Source organism: Centroberyx gerrardi, chromosome 14, assembly GCF_048128805.1.
Source record: "Centroberyx gerrardi isolate f3 chromosome 14, fCenGer3.hap1.cur.20231027, whole genome shotgun sequence".
In the NCBI taxonomy this organism is placed as follows: Eukaryota; Metazoa; Chordata; class Actinopteri; order Beryciformes; family Berycidae; genus Centroberyx; species Centroberyx gerrardi.
This window is the reverse complement of record NC_136010.1, coordinates 30,421,968-30,443,489: the sequence shown is the minus strand read 5'-3', so window position 1 is coordinate 30,443,489 and position 21,522 is coordinate 30,421,968. Positions and strand designations below refer to the sequence as shown.

General features: G+C 40.6%; 1 protein-coding gene across 5 annotated transcripts in view; it reads left to right on the top strand.

Moving 5' to 3' along the window:
- Positions 1-21,522, top strand: part of LOC139913096 (serine/threonine-protein kinase 38) — a 49,915-nt gene that overhangs the window by 16,407 nt on the left and 11,986 nt on the right. For 4 of the 5 annotated variants that reach the window (XM_071901037.2, XM_078288147.1, XM_078288148.1 and 1 more), the window contains 6 exons: positions 7,022-7,105; positions 12,543-12,666; positions 13,406-13,560; positions 19,218-19,329; positions 19,566-19,627; positions 20,224-20,341. In XM_071901037.2, coding sequence (XP_071757138.1) covers positions 7,022-7,105; positions 12,543-12,666; positions 13,406-13,560; positions 19,218-19,329; positions 19,566-19,627; positions 20,224-20,341 — 655 coding nt within the window. The remainder of the gene's footprint in view (positions 1-7,021; positions 7,106-12,542; positions 12,667-13,405; positions 13,561-19,217; positions 19,330-19,565; positions 19,628-20,223; positions 20,342-21,522) is intronic. The other variant, XM_071901038.2, reaches the window with a different exon arrangement.

Sequence of the window (21,522 nt, the reverse complement as noted above, 5' to 3'; positions counted from 1 at the left end):
TGCACTCACCTCGATTCTTGCTGCTTTTCTTTTGTTTTGCACGGTCTATGGCAGTAATTTTTGTTGGCAGGTGAGCTTTGTTCATCTTCCACCTGAATGCGCGCTGCGATGACGTAAGTTACCACGACACCGAATGCGACAATTGGTCCAAATCACAAGCGGTCTGTTGATTTGGCCATTTCATGCGGAAAAGTTGCGGCAATTTTGCAAAACTGCAAGCTCTCGCAAATATTGCGGAGATTTCTTGAATTTGCGTTAATTATTGCGATCGCAAAATCGCAAGTTCCTGGAGGGACTGATTGTGAGATCAAAGTACATGGGTACGAGGAGTTGTGCTAGAATTTGTATACTGTTTAGGACTCTTGAGAAACGCCGGCGGATAAACCTGCTGGACCCGCGGGTTTTGCATTGACTCGCATCACTACTTTGGCTGTTTATAGAAAGATTTGTAGCCCTATTCATTAGTGAAAGATTTCAGTGTATGATTTAAGTTGCATTTTATGTTGATGCCCTGGAGTAAAGCCACTGAAGATTGCATTTTATGTTGCACTGTTGATGTTGGCCTAGTAACCTACAATGCAGGGATATAATAACAAAGGAGTATTTACTTTTGAAAGAAAGTCTGTTGATTTTGTTATACTGGACTAGGGCTGGGCGATATGGCCTAAAAATAAAATCTCAGATTTTTTTCTTAAAAACAAACTAAGTGTATGAAAAACATATGAAACACCAGCGCATCTGTAATGTCTTTCCACCGGGGCTCCTTCTTGTCATATGGGATGTCACAGGAAAATGAAAAAATGAAAATGTTACCTGCTTTTTAGCAGGGGGCTGCCGCTAGCTCCTGCATCTCACAGTGCCACACACTTCTCCCAGTCGGCTGCTGCCTCTGTCGGAGATGCTGGAATGCATTTGTCGCGCTGCTACCTTTAGTTGCCACAGACTTTAGACAAACTTTACAACGGACAGTGCTTTGCTCGACGTCGGACGTTGCAAAACCGAACCACTTCCAAACGAGCTCCTCACTTGTAGAAGCCTGCCACCTTGATACTGTGTTTGTGTCTGAGGGGAAATCTTTGTGGGCGTTGTAATCACCTGCGGAAGCTCAGGGAAGCGGTGGGGCTTGATTGACAGAGAGCGATCCGTGCCGTATTTACCCAGGTTGAAGTGAATCTCGATTTTCATTTTTACACATCGTCCTAAACCATAAATTCGAATTCATTGATAAAATCGATTTATCGCCCAGCCCTATACTGGACTTTCAGCGAAAACATTTTCATTTAGGCAAACTGAAGATTTAAAAAAAATATACATTGTGTAAATTGGAATTTGCAATTGTATTTCCCTCCCCAGTGAACCAGATATATATACTGAACCAAACCGAAACCGTGACCCCAAAACCATGATATGAACCGAACCGTGAGTTTTCTGAACCGTTACACCCCTAATAGGCACAAAATCAGAAGTTGGTCAATGCATGGAAATCGATCTAAATCGATCTCTAATGCATCTAATGTGCGTATCACATCATGTTTGTCATTTGGAGATGCACAGACAGTAGACCAGTAGCACTGTACTCAATCCAACTGAGTCTTTCGTTGGAGAGTGAAAACAAAAGTGAAACTTAACATTTCACACTCTGCTCCAAACTTGCCTGTGTTGGTAACAGATTTGTAAACAGTAACTTGATAACGGTCTTCTGCTGCTCTACAAACTTGAATGGTAGGTAATGTTATTACCTTGTGGTATTTAAGTTATGTTAGTGGAATTAGCTCATTTAACCGATAACAGTGTTGCAATGCTTCAATGCATTGAATGGAATCGAAATGAACACATGGCCGTGGGTCTGTACAGGATCTGTGCTTGTTGCAGTATGTCAGCCATGTAAATTGTAGGGAGGTCAAACCCATTTTCGTTTTTTTTGTTGTTGGTTTTTTTAACATATTTTAACAGCTTATGGTACATCTATCTTGTCATATGTACTAGTATACGACCAATAAACAAAAAATCCTCTCAACTTCCGTGATTACACAGAAGTTGAGAGGATTTTTTGGAAACAGATCATCGCCTGTGCGACTTTGAGGGCGGGGCTATTGTTTTTGTTTTTTTCCACAACAACAATTGATAATCTGTGGTATTCATGCAGTAAATTTAACTTACTTTACCGTATTAGCATATTTTCTTATGAGATGGGACGTTTCGAGAAAAATGTACGCACAAAATGGCCATACTCCCGGCCTAGCGGGCCTCACGTCAACATTCTGACTGAATCCAACACACCATCAGACGGCTAGGACCGGCGGCTAACACTGCCGCGGATATTTAATAATCTTGTTGAAATCACACATTTTTTAATAATCCTAGCTTGAGCTGTACTCTTATTCCACACAATCAAACTTAGTTTGCATGGTCCAACTTAGTATAACATTATAAATTATAGCCTAAATTGTATAGTTTTCATGGAGTCTGACTGTATGCTAACAGGTCTAAATAATACTACTTTAGTCATATAGGCACAAATAAAATAAATGGATATCTGATATATGCCTAGGCCACCTTGTGATGGATTTATTTAATTTAATTTCAATAAGACATTTTAAGATGTTTTCAGTGGAAATGCTTTTATTGGGGTTTTGTTTCCATCTAGTGGACTTCACCTTGAACTGATAAGATATTCTTCACCTGAAAATAGATGAAAGGTTTCTAGGTTTCATGAACAATGTAAATTCAAATTTGATGGTCTCATTCATAATCATGAATTGTCTGAATTAAAAAAAAAAATACAATTTCAATTTGGTTAAGGGTGTTGCACCTATTTCTCCTGTTCAAATAAATGGCAGTATCATAAGAATTATGTGACTTTGGTGCAGTTTTATTTTCACACGGCTGGTCAGGCCTTAGTGAATGGCATGATCACAACAACAATGGGATCTCTGCATGAACCTGGAAAATACAAAAAAAAAGTCTGAAAGAGAAGGTTAATTGCTAGGGAACCCAAGGCTGCACAGCAAGATATTTTTTTTGTTTTTTGACAAACTATATACATATGTACAGACTCTTCACTACACACACAACTAACCAAATAAAATCTAAATGTTACAGGACCATCAGAGAGCAGCAGCATTCACTAAAAACAATCATATACTAAATGAATGGCTGACACTGCTGGCTTGAAATGGCCTGCTCAGCAGTTCAACCATTTATCAACCTCACCTAGTACTTCTTCTAAACACTTAGGCCCCCCCCCCCGCGACAACCCCACCCCAAATGTGCTGTAGCCTACCGTCTTAGTTGTGAATGAATTGCACTATAATATATACACCCTCAGTTGTTCACTTTGTTTTACTGACAAATAAAATAAAAATAAAATAAAATCAACTTCCAAAAAGATATGATAGTAGCCTATAGATTGCTTTCAGTCAGTGCTTTCTGACATATTTCTTGTAAACATTCTTGAATATATTTTCACATTTGAAGTAAAATTAACTTTAAATTTTTAAATTGAATTTAGGAATAGTGCAACAACTTAGATTTCCCCAGTTTTAACAGCAGGTTCTCTCAAACTGAATTAGTGTGCAAGAAAAAAACAAATCCTACATATCAAACAATGACTGATGTGGGCTTACTGTCTCGTCATACTTCCTTACTTTACTTTTTTATCTGTTGTTGTGGTCGCATTGTCAGCTGCGTTCACATTGCGGAGTGGTTTCCGCCTGAAATCCGCACTCAGTTTGTTGCCAGGCAACCAAAGAAGCGCTGGACTGTAGTGACGCATTCTGCGCAGATCTTATCCGCTCAAGTTGAACTATTTTCAACTCGTTGCGCGACCATCCGTGGCGGATAAATCTGCGATCCACCGCGGAGTTGGCGGTGAGCGTGGAATCCGCTCCGCAATGTGAACGCAATGTGGGGGGGTATTATGTTGTGCCCCCCCTGTAGTTCCTCTGTTCCCCCCCTAGGGGGCGTGCCCCCCAGTTGGGAACCTCTGCTCTAAGTGTTACTACCAAACTATTGTGTGAACACAATACACAATCTAAGTTTATGACTAACAGTCATCTAAGAGGGGACATTCATAAAGACGTCCTTCTTCAAATATCTATTCAATTGTGCCACCAGCAACTACTATACCTGGCTGCCATTGCTCGTTTCCCTGCTCATCTATGAGCATGTGCTTTACACTCCTATCATGTCTGGAAATCTCCCCATACTTCCCACTGTCTCACCCGCTCCTCCCCATCATAGTGCACACTAAATACCTGTCTATCATTAATTTATATCCTGTCTATCACTGTGTCCCTATACCAAACTTTGTTGCCATCCTCTATACTGCATGCATGTCTGACTAACTTTCCTACAAGCTGTTCTGCTGCAGTTACATGCGGGACTCTAACCTATGGCAGCCCTTTTCTTTTCCTACCTAAATCCCTAACCTGTTCCTGCTGCTTCCCTGCCAGATGAAGAAACTCTTCCTTAGCCAGAGTAACAACATCAGAGGGAGCACAACCATGTTCTCTCTGTTCAGTGTCCTCTTAACCCTACACTCTTCAGATTACTGACCAGAGTGTCCAAGGGTAACTTCTAACTAAGCCTCCATATTTAAACATCTCAAGTGTGAGATTATGCTTTGTGGCAACATCCCTTACTCCTCTCTCTGCCTATTTTGCCCTAGTGTCTTGTAATTCTCTCATCTCTAATAGCCTGGGCTCTCTCAATGTGGCTGTTAGCTCATGCACAGATATTACCTGTGCTTTCCTATCACTATCTAAGTGACAACCAATCCCAGGACCTGTTCTGATTAAAAAGCATCATTCCCTCCACTGTAATTGTACTTGCCTTAGCCTCCTCCGTAAGTAGCCTGTCAAACATGCCAAAATCATACTCTGAGCTGGCTGTAACGGCCGTGCTGCAGTTGGTCTGCCAACATGCAACTGCATACCCTGACATGGCTGGCTAGAAGCATCTCCACTGCCTGCACAGTTAGGGCCAATTCACATGCAGTGCTCTAAAACGCAAAGGCGCGCTGAGTGGACAGTGAACACCGAACTTTTATCAAGTGCGCTTGGACGGTTGCATTACGGGTACGCCTGCCGTTGCCAAGCAACCAAAGACAACAACTTCACACAAAGTTTGTTAGAGGTTATCTGAAATAATGGATTACCATCGCAGTAAAACTGTCGTAGTAGCTTTACTTCTTTTTTTTTTATTTTGTTTTTTTTTATTGTTGTTCCGGCAACAATTACTTATACTTCCAGTTCGGAATATGTACAGAACCACTTTTTTCCATAGTTTTTTTGAACTACCTTAACAAAACACAAAAACAGCAGGAGTCACAACTTTACAAACATGATACTCAACAAACAGAAAACAAAAAACAAAAAAAGACACTTCCAAGAAAGACGCATTTGGAGCATGTATATTTTTTGGTATATAATGTCTTATTTGTAAATAGCGGAAGAAATGAGACTGTTGTAAAGAATATTTACTCTTCAAGCCTTCGAATGACTCCATTGTTCCTCCTTCATGGAGTTTAACAAGCTGGTCCAGACCCTTTTCCTGCCAGAGCCTAAACACTAAATCCTGGCATGAGGGGGGGAAATCTGGATTTCTCCATATGGGAGCCAGAAGTGAAAAATGATTTTTAAGTTTGAAACAAACCTTAATCTTATTACATGTATTCAATGTGTTCAGAACAATAAAGTTATTTTTAACCTCCAGTTTTACCTTCTTATGATTTACAAAGGGGCAGTCCTTTAGTGTCAGTATGCCACAGTTTCTAGACTCCATATCAATCCATGTATTTGTAACATCTGGATTCACCCATTCGTATATATACCGCATTTGTGCTGCCCAATAGTATAGCTGCGTATTTGGGACTCCCAGTCCCCCTTGTTCTTTGCCTCTCTGTAATTTACTTATTTTCATTCTATCCTTTTTACCCTGCCAAATTAATTGTGTAAACATTTTATCTAAATTTATAAAAAAGCTGTTGGGAATTGAGTTTGGCAACATCTGTAGGGGGTACAACAACCTAGGTAATATATTCATTTTGAGCACACTTATCCTGCCCAACCAGGAAACGGGTAGGGTTCCCCACCTATGCAAGTCTTCCTTAATGCGCATTATGATTGGTTTAAGATTAAGCTTAATCAGTTTTTTAAGACAGGGACCAATTCTTATTCCAAGGTATGTTATCGTAGCTTTACTTCTTGATCTACATATGGAGCAGAAAAAGATCTCGCCATGAATGCATCCCTCTCTCCAAGCCCGCAAAAATACAAGAGTACGGAAATATCACTGGTAGATCCTGGACCTTCGTTTGGATGGTGAACGATTCAAGGCTTATTTCAGACTTTCAGGCTATGTGACATGCGGTGCACTCGTGGCGTTCCAACGAGTGCATGTTGCAACCGCATCGCCCTCGCGTTTGCACGCATCTGCCGCGCGCCCCCATTGAAATGAATGGATTTGAGCGCGCAAAAGACGCGGCATGTGAAACAGCCCATAGAGCGTCAAAGTTTGCACTGGTGCTCTGTACTTGACACTGAAAAACAGGGCTATCCAATACATCTATATCCTCAGCCTCACCGCCCCTGTCACAAATGGGTGTCCATCTGCCTGCCACTCCCAGAGCCTCCTAACTAGCTCCTGATACCTGTCATTCATAGCAAGTACATTCTCTTTCTTAGAAAGATGATGACCAATGTTGGCAGGTCTGCCTTTGCCAGCCAAGTAAAGATGTCTAAATACCGCACAGCGTTATAGCTGATGTCTGCATCCACAGCAATCTAATAACGTAATGTACAATGGAAATAAAGCATCATGTTGTAAAACATTACCTTTGGAATAAAATTACAAAGTAAGTGTCTGCGTTTTTATAACTTTTATAATAAATAATGCAACTCAGTAGTTGTCTACTCCTAGATGACAGATTGTGGTCATGAAGTGCCCCAGCAAGTTTTTACTGATGGTTTGTAAGGAGTCACAGTATCAGGCTGACGAGCAGTTTTGTGTTTCCTTCCAGGTCCGTCTGGTGCAGAAGAAAGACACCGGCCATGTCTATGCCATGAAGATCCTCCGCAAAGCTGATATGCTGGAGAAAGAACAGGTGAGGAGGGCAGCTCAATACAAAAGCATTGGAATGCTACTGGTAGTTTTGGTATTGGATATACATATTTAGGTTAGACCAATATGGGTTTTTTTTTAAGGCTGATGCCAATATTTTTGGATTGAAGCTGCTGATTGCTGACATTTTGTGCCAGTATTCAGTGTTTCCTCTTGAGTGAAACCGCATTTAGACCATGGGACACCAAAAGTCTCCATTGAAAGCCATGCTAATGAAAGCTGGGTTAGCTCTCCTTAAAGGAATAGTTCACCCAAAAATGAAAATTCTGTCATTATCTACTCACCCCCATGCGTTACGTTATGTTACGTTATGTCATTTAGCAGACGCTTTTGTCCAAAGCGACTTACAATAGTACATTTTGTCAACAGTAGTGAAACCAACTGTGCATCACAGTCCCATGCCAGCTGAAACTCGGGTGAAGTTTGTTAGTCCATACAGCAGGCCCTGAGCTCCACAGCAGAATGGCGTAGAAGCCTTCTCCAAAACAACTGAAGTTGCTGGGGACCTGACTTGACTTGACTTGACGGTTAAAAAAATAACCGAAAATAACCATAAAATGGCTCCATGCAGCTTGTGCAGCATAATCCAAGTCTCTGGAAGCCAAACGATCCCAAAGTGAGTTGAAAAGACCGCTATTTAGCTGAAATCGCCACTAGCTGTTATTTCAAAATATGTCACGTTTGTGCGCACCCCGGCCTCGATAGGTAAGACTAGCTCGAATTAGCCGTTTAGCCTTCAAAATAAAAGCGCAAGATTTGAAAATAGGTAGAAATGCTGTTTTAAACCAATTACTTTGTATTTAATCGTCAAATTCAATAAGGCAGCACCCATATTAATGTTTGATGTCCACAAAAGTCTCTGTTCTGTATGTATTCTGCACAGTGTAATACATGCAGCATTTATAGTTAAAAATGGCACATTTTATGGCATTTTTCATTATTATTTTGACATCAAACATTAATATGGGTGCTCACTTATTGGATTTGATGATTAAATACAAGGTAATTGGTTTAAAACAGTATTTCTACCTATTTTCAAATCTCACGCTTTTATTTTGAAGGCTAAACGGCCAAACCAGAAGTCTTGTTTCTGGTAATTAGAGGGAGAGTTACACATGTAGTTCTCCTCGTTCTCGTATCTCGGGTGCGCGCAAACGTGAACTTTTCAACAGCTAGAGTGGTGATTTCAGCTAAATAATGGTGTTATGCTGGACGAGCTGCATGGAGCCATTTTATGGTTATATTCCGTTATTTTTTTAACCGTCAAGTCAGGTCCCCAGCAACTGTGGAGCTCAGGGCCTGCTGTATGGACTAACAAAACTTCACCCGAGTTTCAGCTGGCATGGGGGTGAGTAGATAACGACTGAATTTTCATATTTGGGTAATTATTCCTTCCTTTAAAGGATAAGGCTGGTGTTTTTTAATGCATTTCTTACCATCAACAAATCCTATGAAAATAACAAAATCAGCAATGAATTTGTTTTGCTAACAAGTCTCATCCATGTAGCCGATGCCCAATAAAGCCATGTCTCCGTAGCCTCCATTTTATTAAAAAAACTATTAAAAACACGTCAAAGAGCCATGCCGTTACTCTGGGCAGCATATTTCATCATTGCGATGCACCAGGCCAGCCTACTTTTTCCTCAAACAACTTTAAGCTGACCCTTAAACACGTTTTCCATCTCAGGAAAGTAGTTCCGTACCAAAAATAGTCCCTGTCGTAATGAAGAATTTGTTCCCATTTGAATTTGATTTGATAATAACTATAATAGCCTGACTTTTCCTGGTAACAGTCAATTTTTAAAATTGAAACTGTCTTTGTGAGCTGTATTTAAAGGTTTTTAGCTTACAGTTGGAGCCAGTGACTTCCGGGTTGAAGGCTAAAACGGGTACGTGAGAAGTAGGAAAGTAATAGGAGTAGAGCAAACGTATTGTTGATTTTGTTATTTTCATAGGATTTGTTGACGATTAGAAATGTATTAAAAAACACCAGCCGTATCCTTTCAGGCAGGCGGAGGGTGCATTAAGATGCCATCTTTTGCACGCGTTTAAAAAAGCAAGACACAGCAAAAGCCTGCTGTGTGTGGACTTGACAAGCACTTTACGGCGGGGATTTATAAAGATTCACATAAACAAGTTAGGCTAACATTAGCCTAGTCTGTAAAAACCATTCAGTGTTTACACTGCTTGGATAGACTAGCTATAATCATTTAAATCATAAATACTCACCAGTAGCTCCCACTGCCAGGCTTACAATTTGCCAGGGGGTCTTTTTACATTTAGGTAGTGATAATCCTTGTATACTGCGAGGATGAGCTTTTCCTCCATGTTTGTTTTGTCACTCATGTTTTTCATCAATGTTTATTGGTCCGCTGTGGATGACATACACTAACACTTGCTCCGCAAAAGTAGAAGTAGTTTGAGCTATGGTGCGCTCCTAAACTCATGAGGCATGTCACTTTGGCAGAGGAGTGAGCACCTATCTCTTGAGCGCACGGCTCCATACAAAACAATGAAAAGGAATGCGCTTAAATGTGTGCAAAAGGTGTCGTGTGAATTCACCCTGAGGCAGGTTTCATCAGAGGTTTTTACAGACTCGCCCCTGAAACAGTAAAATCCTTTGCTTTTCTGGTCATACATCTGAAATAATAGTAGTAGTAATAATAATATTAATAAAAACAATAATAATAATGATAATAATTAAAAAAAAAAACATTCACTAGCTGTGGTCAGGTCATATCAGAGGTGGACAACACTGACTGGCTGATATCCAATTTTTAATGAAAGCCCAATATTGGTCTAACCTTAATACATATCGAGCAAGGTGTGCAGTGTATGATGTGATGTAGGGCTGCAACTAACGATTATTTGGTAATCGATTAATCTGTGGACTATTTTTTCGATTAATGGTTTAATCTAACGATTATTTTCTTAGTTACATTAGTCATAACAAAATAAAACTGGATCAAGCGGCTCAACATTGAAAGGTTTATTGAGCTCTTAAGTGGCAAGGTGGAGGATGCTTTCTGTCAAGACTTCAAGGAGAAAATCATCTATACACCTTTGTATGTTATGATAGAATAATATTGTTTTAGGTGTTGATAATACAGAAATGTATTGATGATACTTTAACTTTGGGCTTGTTCTTTAACATTGTGTAACTGTTTGAGCGCCTTTGTTCAAAATGATAAAATACTCTTCACGTAAACATTAATTTGGTGGCAAAGAAAATAGCAGACTGGATTTATGGCTTTTAAGTTTTATGAAAAAGTTTTGTTTGGAGATGAGAGCTGTCAGTTATATTTATCCTCTCAGGTCAGTAGCTTCAGCACATTATCAGGTCTGTAGTCATGTTACTCATCACTGACAGCAAGGTAGCATAAACAACGTTACTCACCAACTATCAGTTTTAGAAGTGGCTCCGGGATACTTTGGTTTTAAATGTTGGTGTGGTGCTGTTCTCCATTCTACTCTACAGAGGTTTTACTCTGCTGTATCGTTGGCTTTAGAGCTGAAAAATTCCTAGACTTTTGAAACTCATGGTTTCACTGTAAATTTCTTTGAACGTCCCGCAGGTCCGGTGGTATTTTCCATGGTATTTTCAGCCATCTTCCATTAGGGAAACGTCTTCTTTGCCTGTCTACAGCATGTCGATCAGCTGGACATTTTAAGCAATACTGCCACCTAGTGCTGCCTTTGCGCATTGCATCATTGACTGTGTGAAGCCCTGATACAGCCTGAAAATGTACAGATATGCGACGCGTCGATAAAAATCCACGTCGACGTATTTTCGTAATCGACGTAGTCGATTAGGTCGACTAATCGTTTCAGCCCTAATGTGATGTCATCCTGACATCTTACATAGGTCTGGTTTGACCAACTATGATTCTGTGTTAACTCACTATGTTTTAGTACGTACTGACCACTAAGGCAAAATCCATATCCTTTAGGGATGCAAATTTTAATCAGTTTCCTTCATCGATCGTCAGTCACCATAATGACCAATTAATCTATTAATCATTATGTAAAAATAGAAAATACAAAATGTGTGTTTTTACACCTGTCTTTAGGCCTACTCAACAAGTGAATCAACTAAGCATAATCCAAAAGATGAACTAGTCTGGATTAAAAAATCCTGACTCCCGACAACGGACCTCTGTGTATCCCACAGGCTGAACATTTAATGTAATTAACCCTAACCTTTGTTTAGGGTTAATTACAGGGAATATGCAATGAAGTAGTGTTAAAATTGTCCGATTAAAACGTGAGTTTTTTACTAACGTTTTCAGAACGGGAGACAGAATGAGTACAGTGCTACCGCATTGGCAAATGACAGACATGACGTGATGCGCACATTAGGCGCATTACAGAGCGATTTAGATACATTTCTATACATTGACTAACTTTTGTTTTTGTGCCGGCCGTGCCAATATTGTGGCGCCACGCCACAGCTTATGTATTGGAAACGAGGCAAATTCAGGTCAGGCAGGCAGTCAATCAGTCAGTCAGTCAGGTAACGCTTAGATGATGCGCTTTTTTTTGACTGTGTGATGCAGTGTTTTTTTCCATACGGAGGCACAAAATCAAAAGTTGCTCAGTGTAAAGAAATGGATCTAAATCGATCTCTAATGCGGCTGATGTGTGCATCACATCATGTCTGTAATTTGGAGATGTACAGACAGCAGACCAGCAGCATTGAGTCTCCCGGTGTGAAAACAAAAGTGAAACTTAACATTCCACAGTCAGTAACGCGGATTTGCAGACAGTAACTCGTCTTCGCTGCCATACAGACTTTAACAGTAGATGCCTTTAACGTTACCTTGAGGTATTTAAGTATCGTTAGTGTAATTAGGTAATTTAACCGTGTCGCAGTGCTTCAGTGCATAGAATTGAACATGCGCCATGGGTATGTACAGGATCTGTACTTGTTTATTTAAGATTAAAAGCATATGTACGTGGTCAGGGATGAGTCCAGTGTGCAGCCTGTTGACAGTCAGTCCAGCCACTGAAACACACGCTCCGATGGAACAGATGTCCTGGGATCGTGAGGCAGAAATAAACTTTGCCAATCTTCCTGCATTCCCTGTCATTGTGCTTGTAGACGTGCTGTATATCAACATTGTATTACAATGTTTACAATGAACACTGTCGTCTTTTCGGGTGTAATGCTCCTACACTGGACTTTTTGCTCGCTTGCTTGGCGCCCTTGTGGTGGGAAATGATTTCAGCAAAAAATGAGAAATGGCACATAGCCTACACTGTCGATTAATCAGTTAATATATGCTTGATCGATCAAATTCTTAATGTTGATTAATTGATCTTCGATGAAACGTTTACATCCCTAATACCCTTGCTTTTAATTTGACCTCTTTAAACCCTGAGTGTGTGTGTGTGTCTGTCACTGGCTGACTGTGTTTTAGGTCGGTCATATTCGTGCTGAGAGGGACATCCTGGTGGAGGCAGACAGCCTGTGGGTGGTCAAGATGTTCTACAGCTTCCAGGACAAGATGAACCTCTACCTCATCATGGAGTTCCTCCCAGGAGGTATGCCCTTCACTGCAAATAGTACAATAGTCTCTTAACCCTATTGGAAAAGTGTAGTAAAATCAGAAGACTGGTACCAGATCAGCCAAATTGGTCACAGTGTTCAGAGATAAACAGTTGGAAATTAAGTTGCACCATTTTCAATGCTTTTGAATCAAAGAGCATTGTACAAAATGAGATGCCTCCTACATAAGACATGAGTGATTGTATTCTAATCATAGACTGTAGAAAATAGCGGACAAAGTGACTGATGTTTAAAGTACAGCAAGTGGGCACCGCAATGTTGTATTTTTGGAGCCAGTAGGGTAAAAAGTGTGGAGCAGGTGGAGCCTGCACGGAAAGCCAGCCTATAATATTGCCTGATATGATAATTGGTATTAATGGAATGGAAAAGCATCAAAGCACCATCCTCTCAATAGATGATTGAACAATTTAATGTACTTTGTAAAACTAGAGAAGATCAAATGCACATTGCAAAGAAAGAAGGATCTTTTCTATGCCAAAATGTCTTAAGGGGCCATTTTTAAAAGTGCCAGACTGATTTATCATTGATCTATGAATTTTGTACATCTGGCTCAAGTTTCAGAAATTAATAAATAAAGAAAAGAGCCTAGTTTTGGACCCTTGGTGCCAATATTCACCACTGGACATGTGATTACTGAATTCGCCTTGATGTCGTCAGATACATGGCTATGTAATGACTGCTAGTTTCAGTGTGGGCTATACTGTTGTCCTGTAGGAGACATGATGACCTTGTTGATGAAGAAGGACACTCTGACAGAAGAGGCCACCCAGTTCTACATTGCTGAGACGGTGCTGGCTATTGACTCTATCCACCAGCTGGGCTTCATCCATAGAGACATCAAGCCAGACAACCTGCTGCTAGACTCTAGGGTGAGGATGGGTTTTGGACACATTAACACTGCACTGACTTTAAATTAACAAACTAAAAAATGTTGATGTCTTGGTTGGTTCATGTAAGTGGACTTGATAATTTGATATGGTCTACTATCATTAGGGAGATTAGATGCGGTTGCTTGTGTATTGGACTAATATACTGTATCCTCTTCTTGTTTTCTTTCTTTTTTCACATACATTTAACTAAATGCCTAATGTACATGCGTTCTACCATTGGGAATCAAGGAAACCTGTCACAAACCCTTAGTCACACTTTACAGCTACTATATATTAGCATTTTCAGTTAATTTTGAATGGAAAATTTTATAAAACACACCAGTGTTTCCCGTAGAATCCTTGTGTTTTTTTTATCCAGGTCACCAGAAGCCTCAAGTGTGATTATTCCTTATAGTTTTTTTGCCAGTTTATTACCTCCGCCAAGTTTTTTTTTGCACGCGTCTGTTTGTCCGTCTGACTGTCCTTCTGTCTGTCTGTTAGCAGGATATCTCAAAAAGTTGGGCACGGATTTGCACAAAACTTGTTATGAAGGTTGGTTATGGGCCAAGGAAAAACTGATTAACTTTTCATGTCGATTGGCTGAAAGGGGGCGTGGTGGTGGGCGTGGCATATCACCAAAAGGTGCATATGGGGTGTTGTGAGACATGGCAGAGGTCTGTGAGATTTGAAATTTGGCAACATGACAGGTGAGGGTAGTGGCTAAAAAGACCTGAAATATTACATCAGTTGGTCAGATGGTGGCACTATAAATCAAAGTAAAAAATCAGACCTTTTAAAGGCCATCATTTGCACACTGTAAGTCTGATTGACACGCGGCTTGGTATACACACCACTTGCTACACATGCAGCCAGACGTGCTCTACAACTTTGCCAATTAGACCACCCAAGTCCTCCATATTAAATTTTCTGCCAAATTTATTTTTTTTCCCTCAGATAGGCTTGGCAATTTTTGACCTAGCGACACCAAAATTGTTACAGAGCTCACACAGACCTAGATAGACAAACAATATAAATGGACCCCAAATCAATGGCATGTATTATTTATAAACCCACAAATTAAAGAAAATAAGCCTAAGCTAAATTTGTTCCATTTCCATATGAAGGACCTGGCTAAACCAAGGCGCTAACGACAACTCGTGTGGCTAAGTCATAAAAATGGTCATAACTTACCAACTGTTTATCCAATTGTCATAAAATTAACTATAAATGAGAATTTCTCTGAAATACAGGAGATTGTCTTGTGTAATCAGGTGAGAGTTAAAAGAAGGGAGAATACCAGGAAAATATGGTAGTCCTGGCTGGAGATTGATGAAAACACACACAAACATGACAGCAGACCACTTTTGGCCATCCCACTTTGTAGATCTGGCCCTCATTTTAAAGGATGTGAAATTGGAAGATTCACACCCATTACTGTCATTATGGTAACTCCACATCTATATATAGGCTTTTATTAGTGCCATTACTGTAGCCTAAGTGCAAGCGCAGCTTAAGCGATTTATGCGCAAGTCACAGCTGGGTTGTTCAGACCAGAAGTGTATTTCTACGTGGTCCAGCAGCCCTCTCTGCACTACACAGAGGAGACAAATCCTGTTCAAATTGGCTGTAAATTGTGCTCCAACAGATGAAGAAGCAACATCCCAAGCCTTATCTTTTTTAATTTTGTATTTATATAAACCATGCTGATGGTCGTATAGCTCCCTGTATTTTTCCACTTTGGCGATGAACTTTATATCATCCATGTGCACTTTCTAAACAGACTTTATTTGTAGTCTCTCTCTGTCTATATACATGCATGTGTAGCCCAAATATTTACTAAACATCTAATCTCATTTATTTTAGTGATAATGGCCTTGTTGGATATTTCTAAAGCAGATGATGATAATCAACAATAGTAAAGATGATAGTTGGTTGATCATTGAACATACTGTATGTGCTTCTCTGTTGACCTGCAAATATGACCATCTACAGTGTATTTCCACTGTATTTCTGTGAAATCTACACGCTGTAATGAATATTTGAATGACTATTTATTTGTCCGTTAGGAAATTTGTTCTGTACAATCATCGGTGGCAAACGACAAACAAACAGAAAAGAAACATCATCATAAGACAAACAGGACATCACATTAATGTCATAACAGGACACAAAACATACATGATTGTAAATGGGGGGGAAGTGGGGAACAGTGATCAGAGTCCGTTGTTGATTAGTCCTTTGGATGTGGGGATGAATGTTTTATTTGTTCTTGTTGTCCTGTGGAGTGGGGTCCGAAACCTGCGTCCTGATGGGAGTAGTTCATATTGGCTGTTGAGTGGATGAGTAGTGTCTTCTATGATCCGGTTTGCCTTGTGTATTGCACGTGATTTGAACAGTGATGTAATGTCCCGGCATTTGATTCTGCAGATTTTGCTTGAGATATTTAATGATTTTTGTTATCTTGTTTTTATTGACAAGTGTTAAGGAACTGAACCAGGCGAGGAATCCAGGTGAGAATGTTTTCAATGAAGGTTTGGTAAAAGAGGTGTAATGTGGAACTGTTGACATTGAATTTGTGTAGTTTTCGTAGAAGGTGTAGTCTTTGTTGTCCTCTGGTCTATATGGTCTGTGTGTTGATATTCCAGGTGAGCTTTGAGTCGATGATGGTTCCAAGGTAACGGTAGCTGTCAACGGTGTGGATGTCGTGGTTGTCAATTTGGACCGGTTCCAGTATGCTCCTCCTGCTCCTGAAGTCAATTATCATTTCCTTTGTTTTTTTGGTATTGAGTATGAGATGGTTGGTTTTGCTCCAGGCGGTGAATAGTTTTATTTCGTTCATGTAGTTGTTTTCACTTTCTTGGTTGGTTATGAGCCCTACTATTGCTGTGTCATCTGCAAATTTTATGTTATGGCAATTTGGGAAATGACTTCTGTATTGGTTGGTGTATAGGGTAAATAGTACTGGGGATATGACACTACCTTGGGGGACTCCTGTGTTAGTAGTGATAGGGGGAGAGTGGGTGGTGTTGACTTTGACCGTCTGGATGCGCCCAGTAAGAAAGCAGTTTACCCAGCGGATGATGTTGGTGTTGACCCCCATGGCCAGAAGTTTCTGTAGCATGAGGTGTGGTTTGACTGTGTTAAATGCTGATGAAAAATCCACAAACATTATACGGGTGAATGTCTTTGGTTGGTCAAGGTGGGTATAGATAGTGTGGAGGAGTGCCACGCCTTGCCTTGTACGCAAACTGTAGTGGGTCGAGTTTGGATCTGATGTCCTGTAGCATGAGTGACAGTATTATCCGTTCTAGGCTTTTGATGATTAGTGAGGTCAGAGCAATTGGCCTGTAGTCATTGGCACAGCTTGGTTTTGGGGTCTTGGGTAGAGGTATTATGCAGGATGTTTTCCATGCAGACGGGATGTGATGCTGATCCAAAGAGATTTGAAATATAGTTCTAAATATAAAGCAGAGTTGGTGTCTGCACTCCTTGAGGACCAAGCCCCCCAGGCCATCTGGCCCGGCTGATTTCCTTGGGTTGATTTTCTTGAAGGACAAGACCATATTGCGTTCCATGACTGGTATGGACTCACCAAGGCCCAGGTTTTGGCACAGGCTGTTGCACTCAGGTGCATGATTATCCGTGTCGAACCTGCAAAAGAAGTTGTTCAGTTCTTTGGCAAAGGCCATGTCGTCCTCGCAGTGAATCTTGGTCCTAGTCCCTTTTTCCCTGTCTATCATGGTCGCTACCCCTTGCCATGCCCTGCGCAAATCTCCATTATGAAATTTGTTCTCTATTTTGTTCTTGTATTCCTCTTTACATGTTTGGGTAATCTGTTTAATTTCTTTCTGTGCAACCCTCACACCGACTCTGTTTCCCTCTGCAAAAGCCTTTCTCTTTTGGTACAGAGCTTGTTTGAATTCTCTGGTGACCCAGGGTTTGTCATTTGGGTAGGCTTTCTTGCATTTCTCTGGTATGACACTATCTACACAAAAGTGTATATAGTTAGTGACCACATCATTCAGTTCATCCAGGTTTGCACTAGAGTCACAGAAGAGTTGCCATTCAGTGCACTCAAAACAACCTCTGAGGTCCTCAAGAGCTTCATCAGTCCATGCTTCGTATACTTTCAATTTTGGTTTATTAGCCTTCAGTTTTTGCTTATATGGTAGGTACAAGTAAAATGGCATTGTGATTAGACTCTCCCAATGGAGGCTTAGCGTAGGACTTGTAAGCATCCCCGATGTTACCATAGCATAGGTCAAGAGTCTTTTCATTTCTAGTCGGACATGTGACATATTGTTGGAAATGGGGGAGCGCTTTTTGCAGTGAGCACCCATTAAAATCCCTGAGAATTAACTTGGGGGCATCAGGTGATATGTTTTCCAGTACACCTATATGATCATGAATAATATCTGATGCTTTGGGGTAGTTTGCCTTAGGGTGGATGTACACTACAGATAAAAAGATTTGGCCAAACTCTCTGGGTAGGTAGTAGGGTCTCATGGATATGGTTAGGAGTTCCACATCTTCTGTGCAGAGGGATTCCCTAATGACGTAGTTTGAGCACCACCTCTCATTGATGTATATGCACACGCCCCTCCAGCTGATTTATCTGTGGCCTGGCTATCCCGATCTAGTCTGATAGGGCAGCCAAAACCATCAATGTACAGCGTGTCATTTGTTATTGTTTCTTTCAGCCAAGTTTCCGAAAAACAAAGTAAACAGCTGTCTCTGTATTCGTACATACATTTTACGCACAATTGGAGCTCCGTCAGTTGTTTTGGAAGGGAACAGGTATTGGCAAAGAGCAGAGTAGGAAGGGGTAGCCGGGTTTTTCTTGCGCGGATGCGCTGCCTCAAACCACCTTTCTTACCCCGTTTACGTCTCGTCTCGGGATATCGTCGTAGATTGAGCCGTTTCCAGCGTATTTGCGGAGTAACAGGAGTAGATCTCAGTCGTATTGTAGAACACCTTTTCCATTCAGGACGCCAAGACCGGGAAGCTCCCTGCCTCTCTGCCCGTTCTCAGGTAAGATACTCCAGGTGTAGTGTAGGAGCAGTGCGGTGATTGTGAACAGCAGCAGGATTTGGCTAGATCCACATTTCCACAGCATTGTAAAGTCTGTTTTCCGCAGCTTAACTAGTGGTTTTATTAAATCAACAGTTTAGTAGACGATCGCACAGCAAAGAAAACAATTAAATGAGTAACATTTAGATTTGCCAGAGCCCGATGTGCACGCGTCGCCGCAGAGCAGCGCCGCTTAGAGAGAGCAACTTTGTATGCGGAGAAAATCTGCAAGCCGCAGGTGTAACTCATTGTATGTGCCACTTTGGCAGCTTTTTTGAGGTGAGCTGCCTATTCCTTCATCCCCCTCTCTTCCTATGCATAGAGACTTCCACCTTCAATATGAATATGAAGTTAACCCCTGGTAACAGCTGTAGTCTAGCCTATGTAGCCTGTTAAAACCTTCAGCAAAAGCTAGGAATTGTTTTGCCATGAAAATGGTCAAATTTAAAGATAGTGAATATTGGCGCAAAATGTAAGTTTTAGGCAGCTCCCAAAAGTATCCGTATCCGGCCTTCAAAAGCCCATATTGGTTGAACTGCACAATGGACTAAAGACTTGAGTGTACTTTGTTTGTGTTGTGCTTCCAGGGTCATGTGAAGCTGTCTGACTTTGGTCTGTGCACCGGTCTGAAGAGAGCTCACCGCACTGAGTTCTACAAGAACCTCAACCACAGCCTCCCCAGTGACCTCAGTAAGCAAAGTCAGGCAACCCATTACTATTGTTTCTCCTCACACTAATCATATTTATATTGCACTGTTTGACCTGTAACTTTCATTAAGTGAAACTGTCAGGTTTTGTAGCTACAATACAATGCTGGAAAGTTTCCATATTGGTGAAGATGCAGGATCTGTATAGATTAACCTAGGAGAGGTTGTGCTATCAAATGCATATGTAGGGGAACAACATCCTCACACGTAATTGGCCTGTCTACACAGCCTTCCAGAATATGAACTCCAAGAGAAAAGCAGAGACCTGGAAGAGGAACAGGAGGCAGCTGGTAGGTCTTAAGTCTGAAGGAAGAGCTGGAGAAACAGCATGGTTGACTCTGCCTGCACAAAAATGTTGACATCATTCCAGTCACATGACACGATAGCTGGGTGTACACACATATAAGCCTCCATCATGGTTGTATGGCCATTAGTTGGAACATAAAAGTATTGCCAAGTGCATTTCTTTGTTTTGGTCTTCAGATGAAAGCATGAGATATGGCCAACAGTGGCTGGCACTAAAGAACAATAACAACTGCCAATGCTTATAAATTCTTGAAAGATTCATTCCATTTTTTCAGGTAAACATGTTTCTTTTTAAAAAAAATTTCTTTGGACGTAGCTCTACGTTCAGGAAGCCTATTTGCTTCAGCCCCTCCCGATGGAAATGCACCTAATAGGCATTTTATTCTTCACTACATTTCAAAAATTTGCTCAGAATGTATTTGACAGTTAAAAGTTGACATGGCCACTGTCACTGTGTTTTGTAGTTTTATTGTAAACTAAAAGAAAATGCACCCCTAATATTCTAATTTGCTTTCTGTTCCCCAATTTCTCTTCATCCTTCCCTCTTCTTGTGTTCACCCTGCCCCTTCCTTTTAACCAGGCTTTCTCTACAGTGGGAACACCAGATTACATCGCTCCAGAAGTCTTCATGCAGAACGGATACAACAAACTCTGTGATTGGTGGAGCCTGGGCGTCATCATGTATGAGATGCTGATAGGTACTAGCTCAATTAAATAATTGAATAGTTTTCACCTTATTCACACAGCAGCTGTATTTGATATACGTCCTACTGAAAGTGGGCAGCCCTATCTGGAAGACTAACCCTAACCCTAACAATGCCGATCCTAGATAACCGGGATCACGAAGCTGGTTATTAACTCGCTCTGTCAACCCAGGATTTTCCAATCCAGCTATGAGCAAATTCACATGAAAGAGGCGGGGTGCAACATGGACAGATCCAGAGCATCAGATTTAATTAAGCATTATACAACAGTTGTCTGCCAGAAGTGCTAACCAGCTGGTTAGTGAGCTAGCCAGTTACTCAACTAATGTCAGATGACGTTGCCGTGATTTCTCTCCATGAAGCACTCCAGGCAGCGCTTTTTCTACACAAACAAAAGCTATGTGTGAACGCAGCCTAATCAAGGTTATATTAGAACACCTGTGCAGCGGAGTGATGCGTATAGTAAAAAGCCCCAGTGCTGTTATACTTTATATCAGCACTCGTGGAATGCCTCTTGTCCAATCAAATTACTCGACCGGAACTGTTGTATAAGATGAGATCAAATGAAACTATTGATCCCCGTGGGTAAATTAGGTCATTGCAGTGGCACAGGTAACATGATTCAGGGGGGAAAATGAAGTAGAATATAAGCACACAACTATATATTAAGAAAATATAAACGTATAAAAAGAAGCAATAAAAATGGTGTGAAATAATCAATAAATAAAAGCAATAGATTATGAGTAATGGTGAAATTATTTCACAAGAATGAAATAACAACAATTATTATTCAAGTTAAGTACATAGATTGTGAAAGTGGAAAGTATGAGAAAGAATTGGGTTGCTAACATTTCTGTTATCTCAAGAAGAACAAACTATTGAATGAATAAATATGACACTAGATATTTCAAGTTTTAATGATAATCTTATTACCTCTTTCTGCCAGCGCTTCTTTTTTCTCTTGAGCTATATCAGGCTGGCCCTGTCTATGGCTTTGTTCAGAATGCAGGCAAATCCGATATGTTTCTCAAATCCAATCTTTAGGACTGACTACACTGTTATTTGCAAGTGATCAGTTCGAATTTGTGTGTTCAGACACTGTTGAGATATCTGCATTGGTTGCTGTGGTAACGACATAGGCAACATGTCATTGACAAAATCACAAGAAATTAATA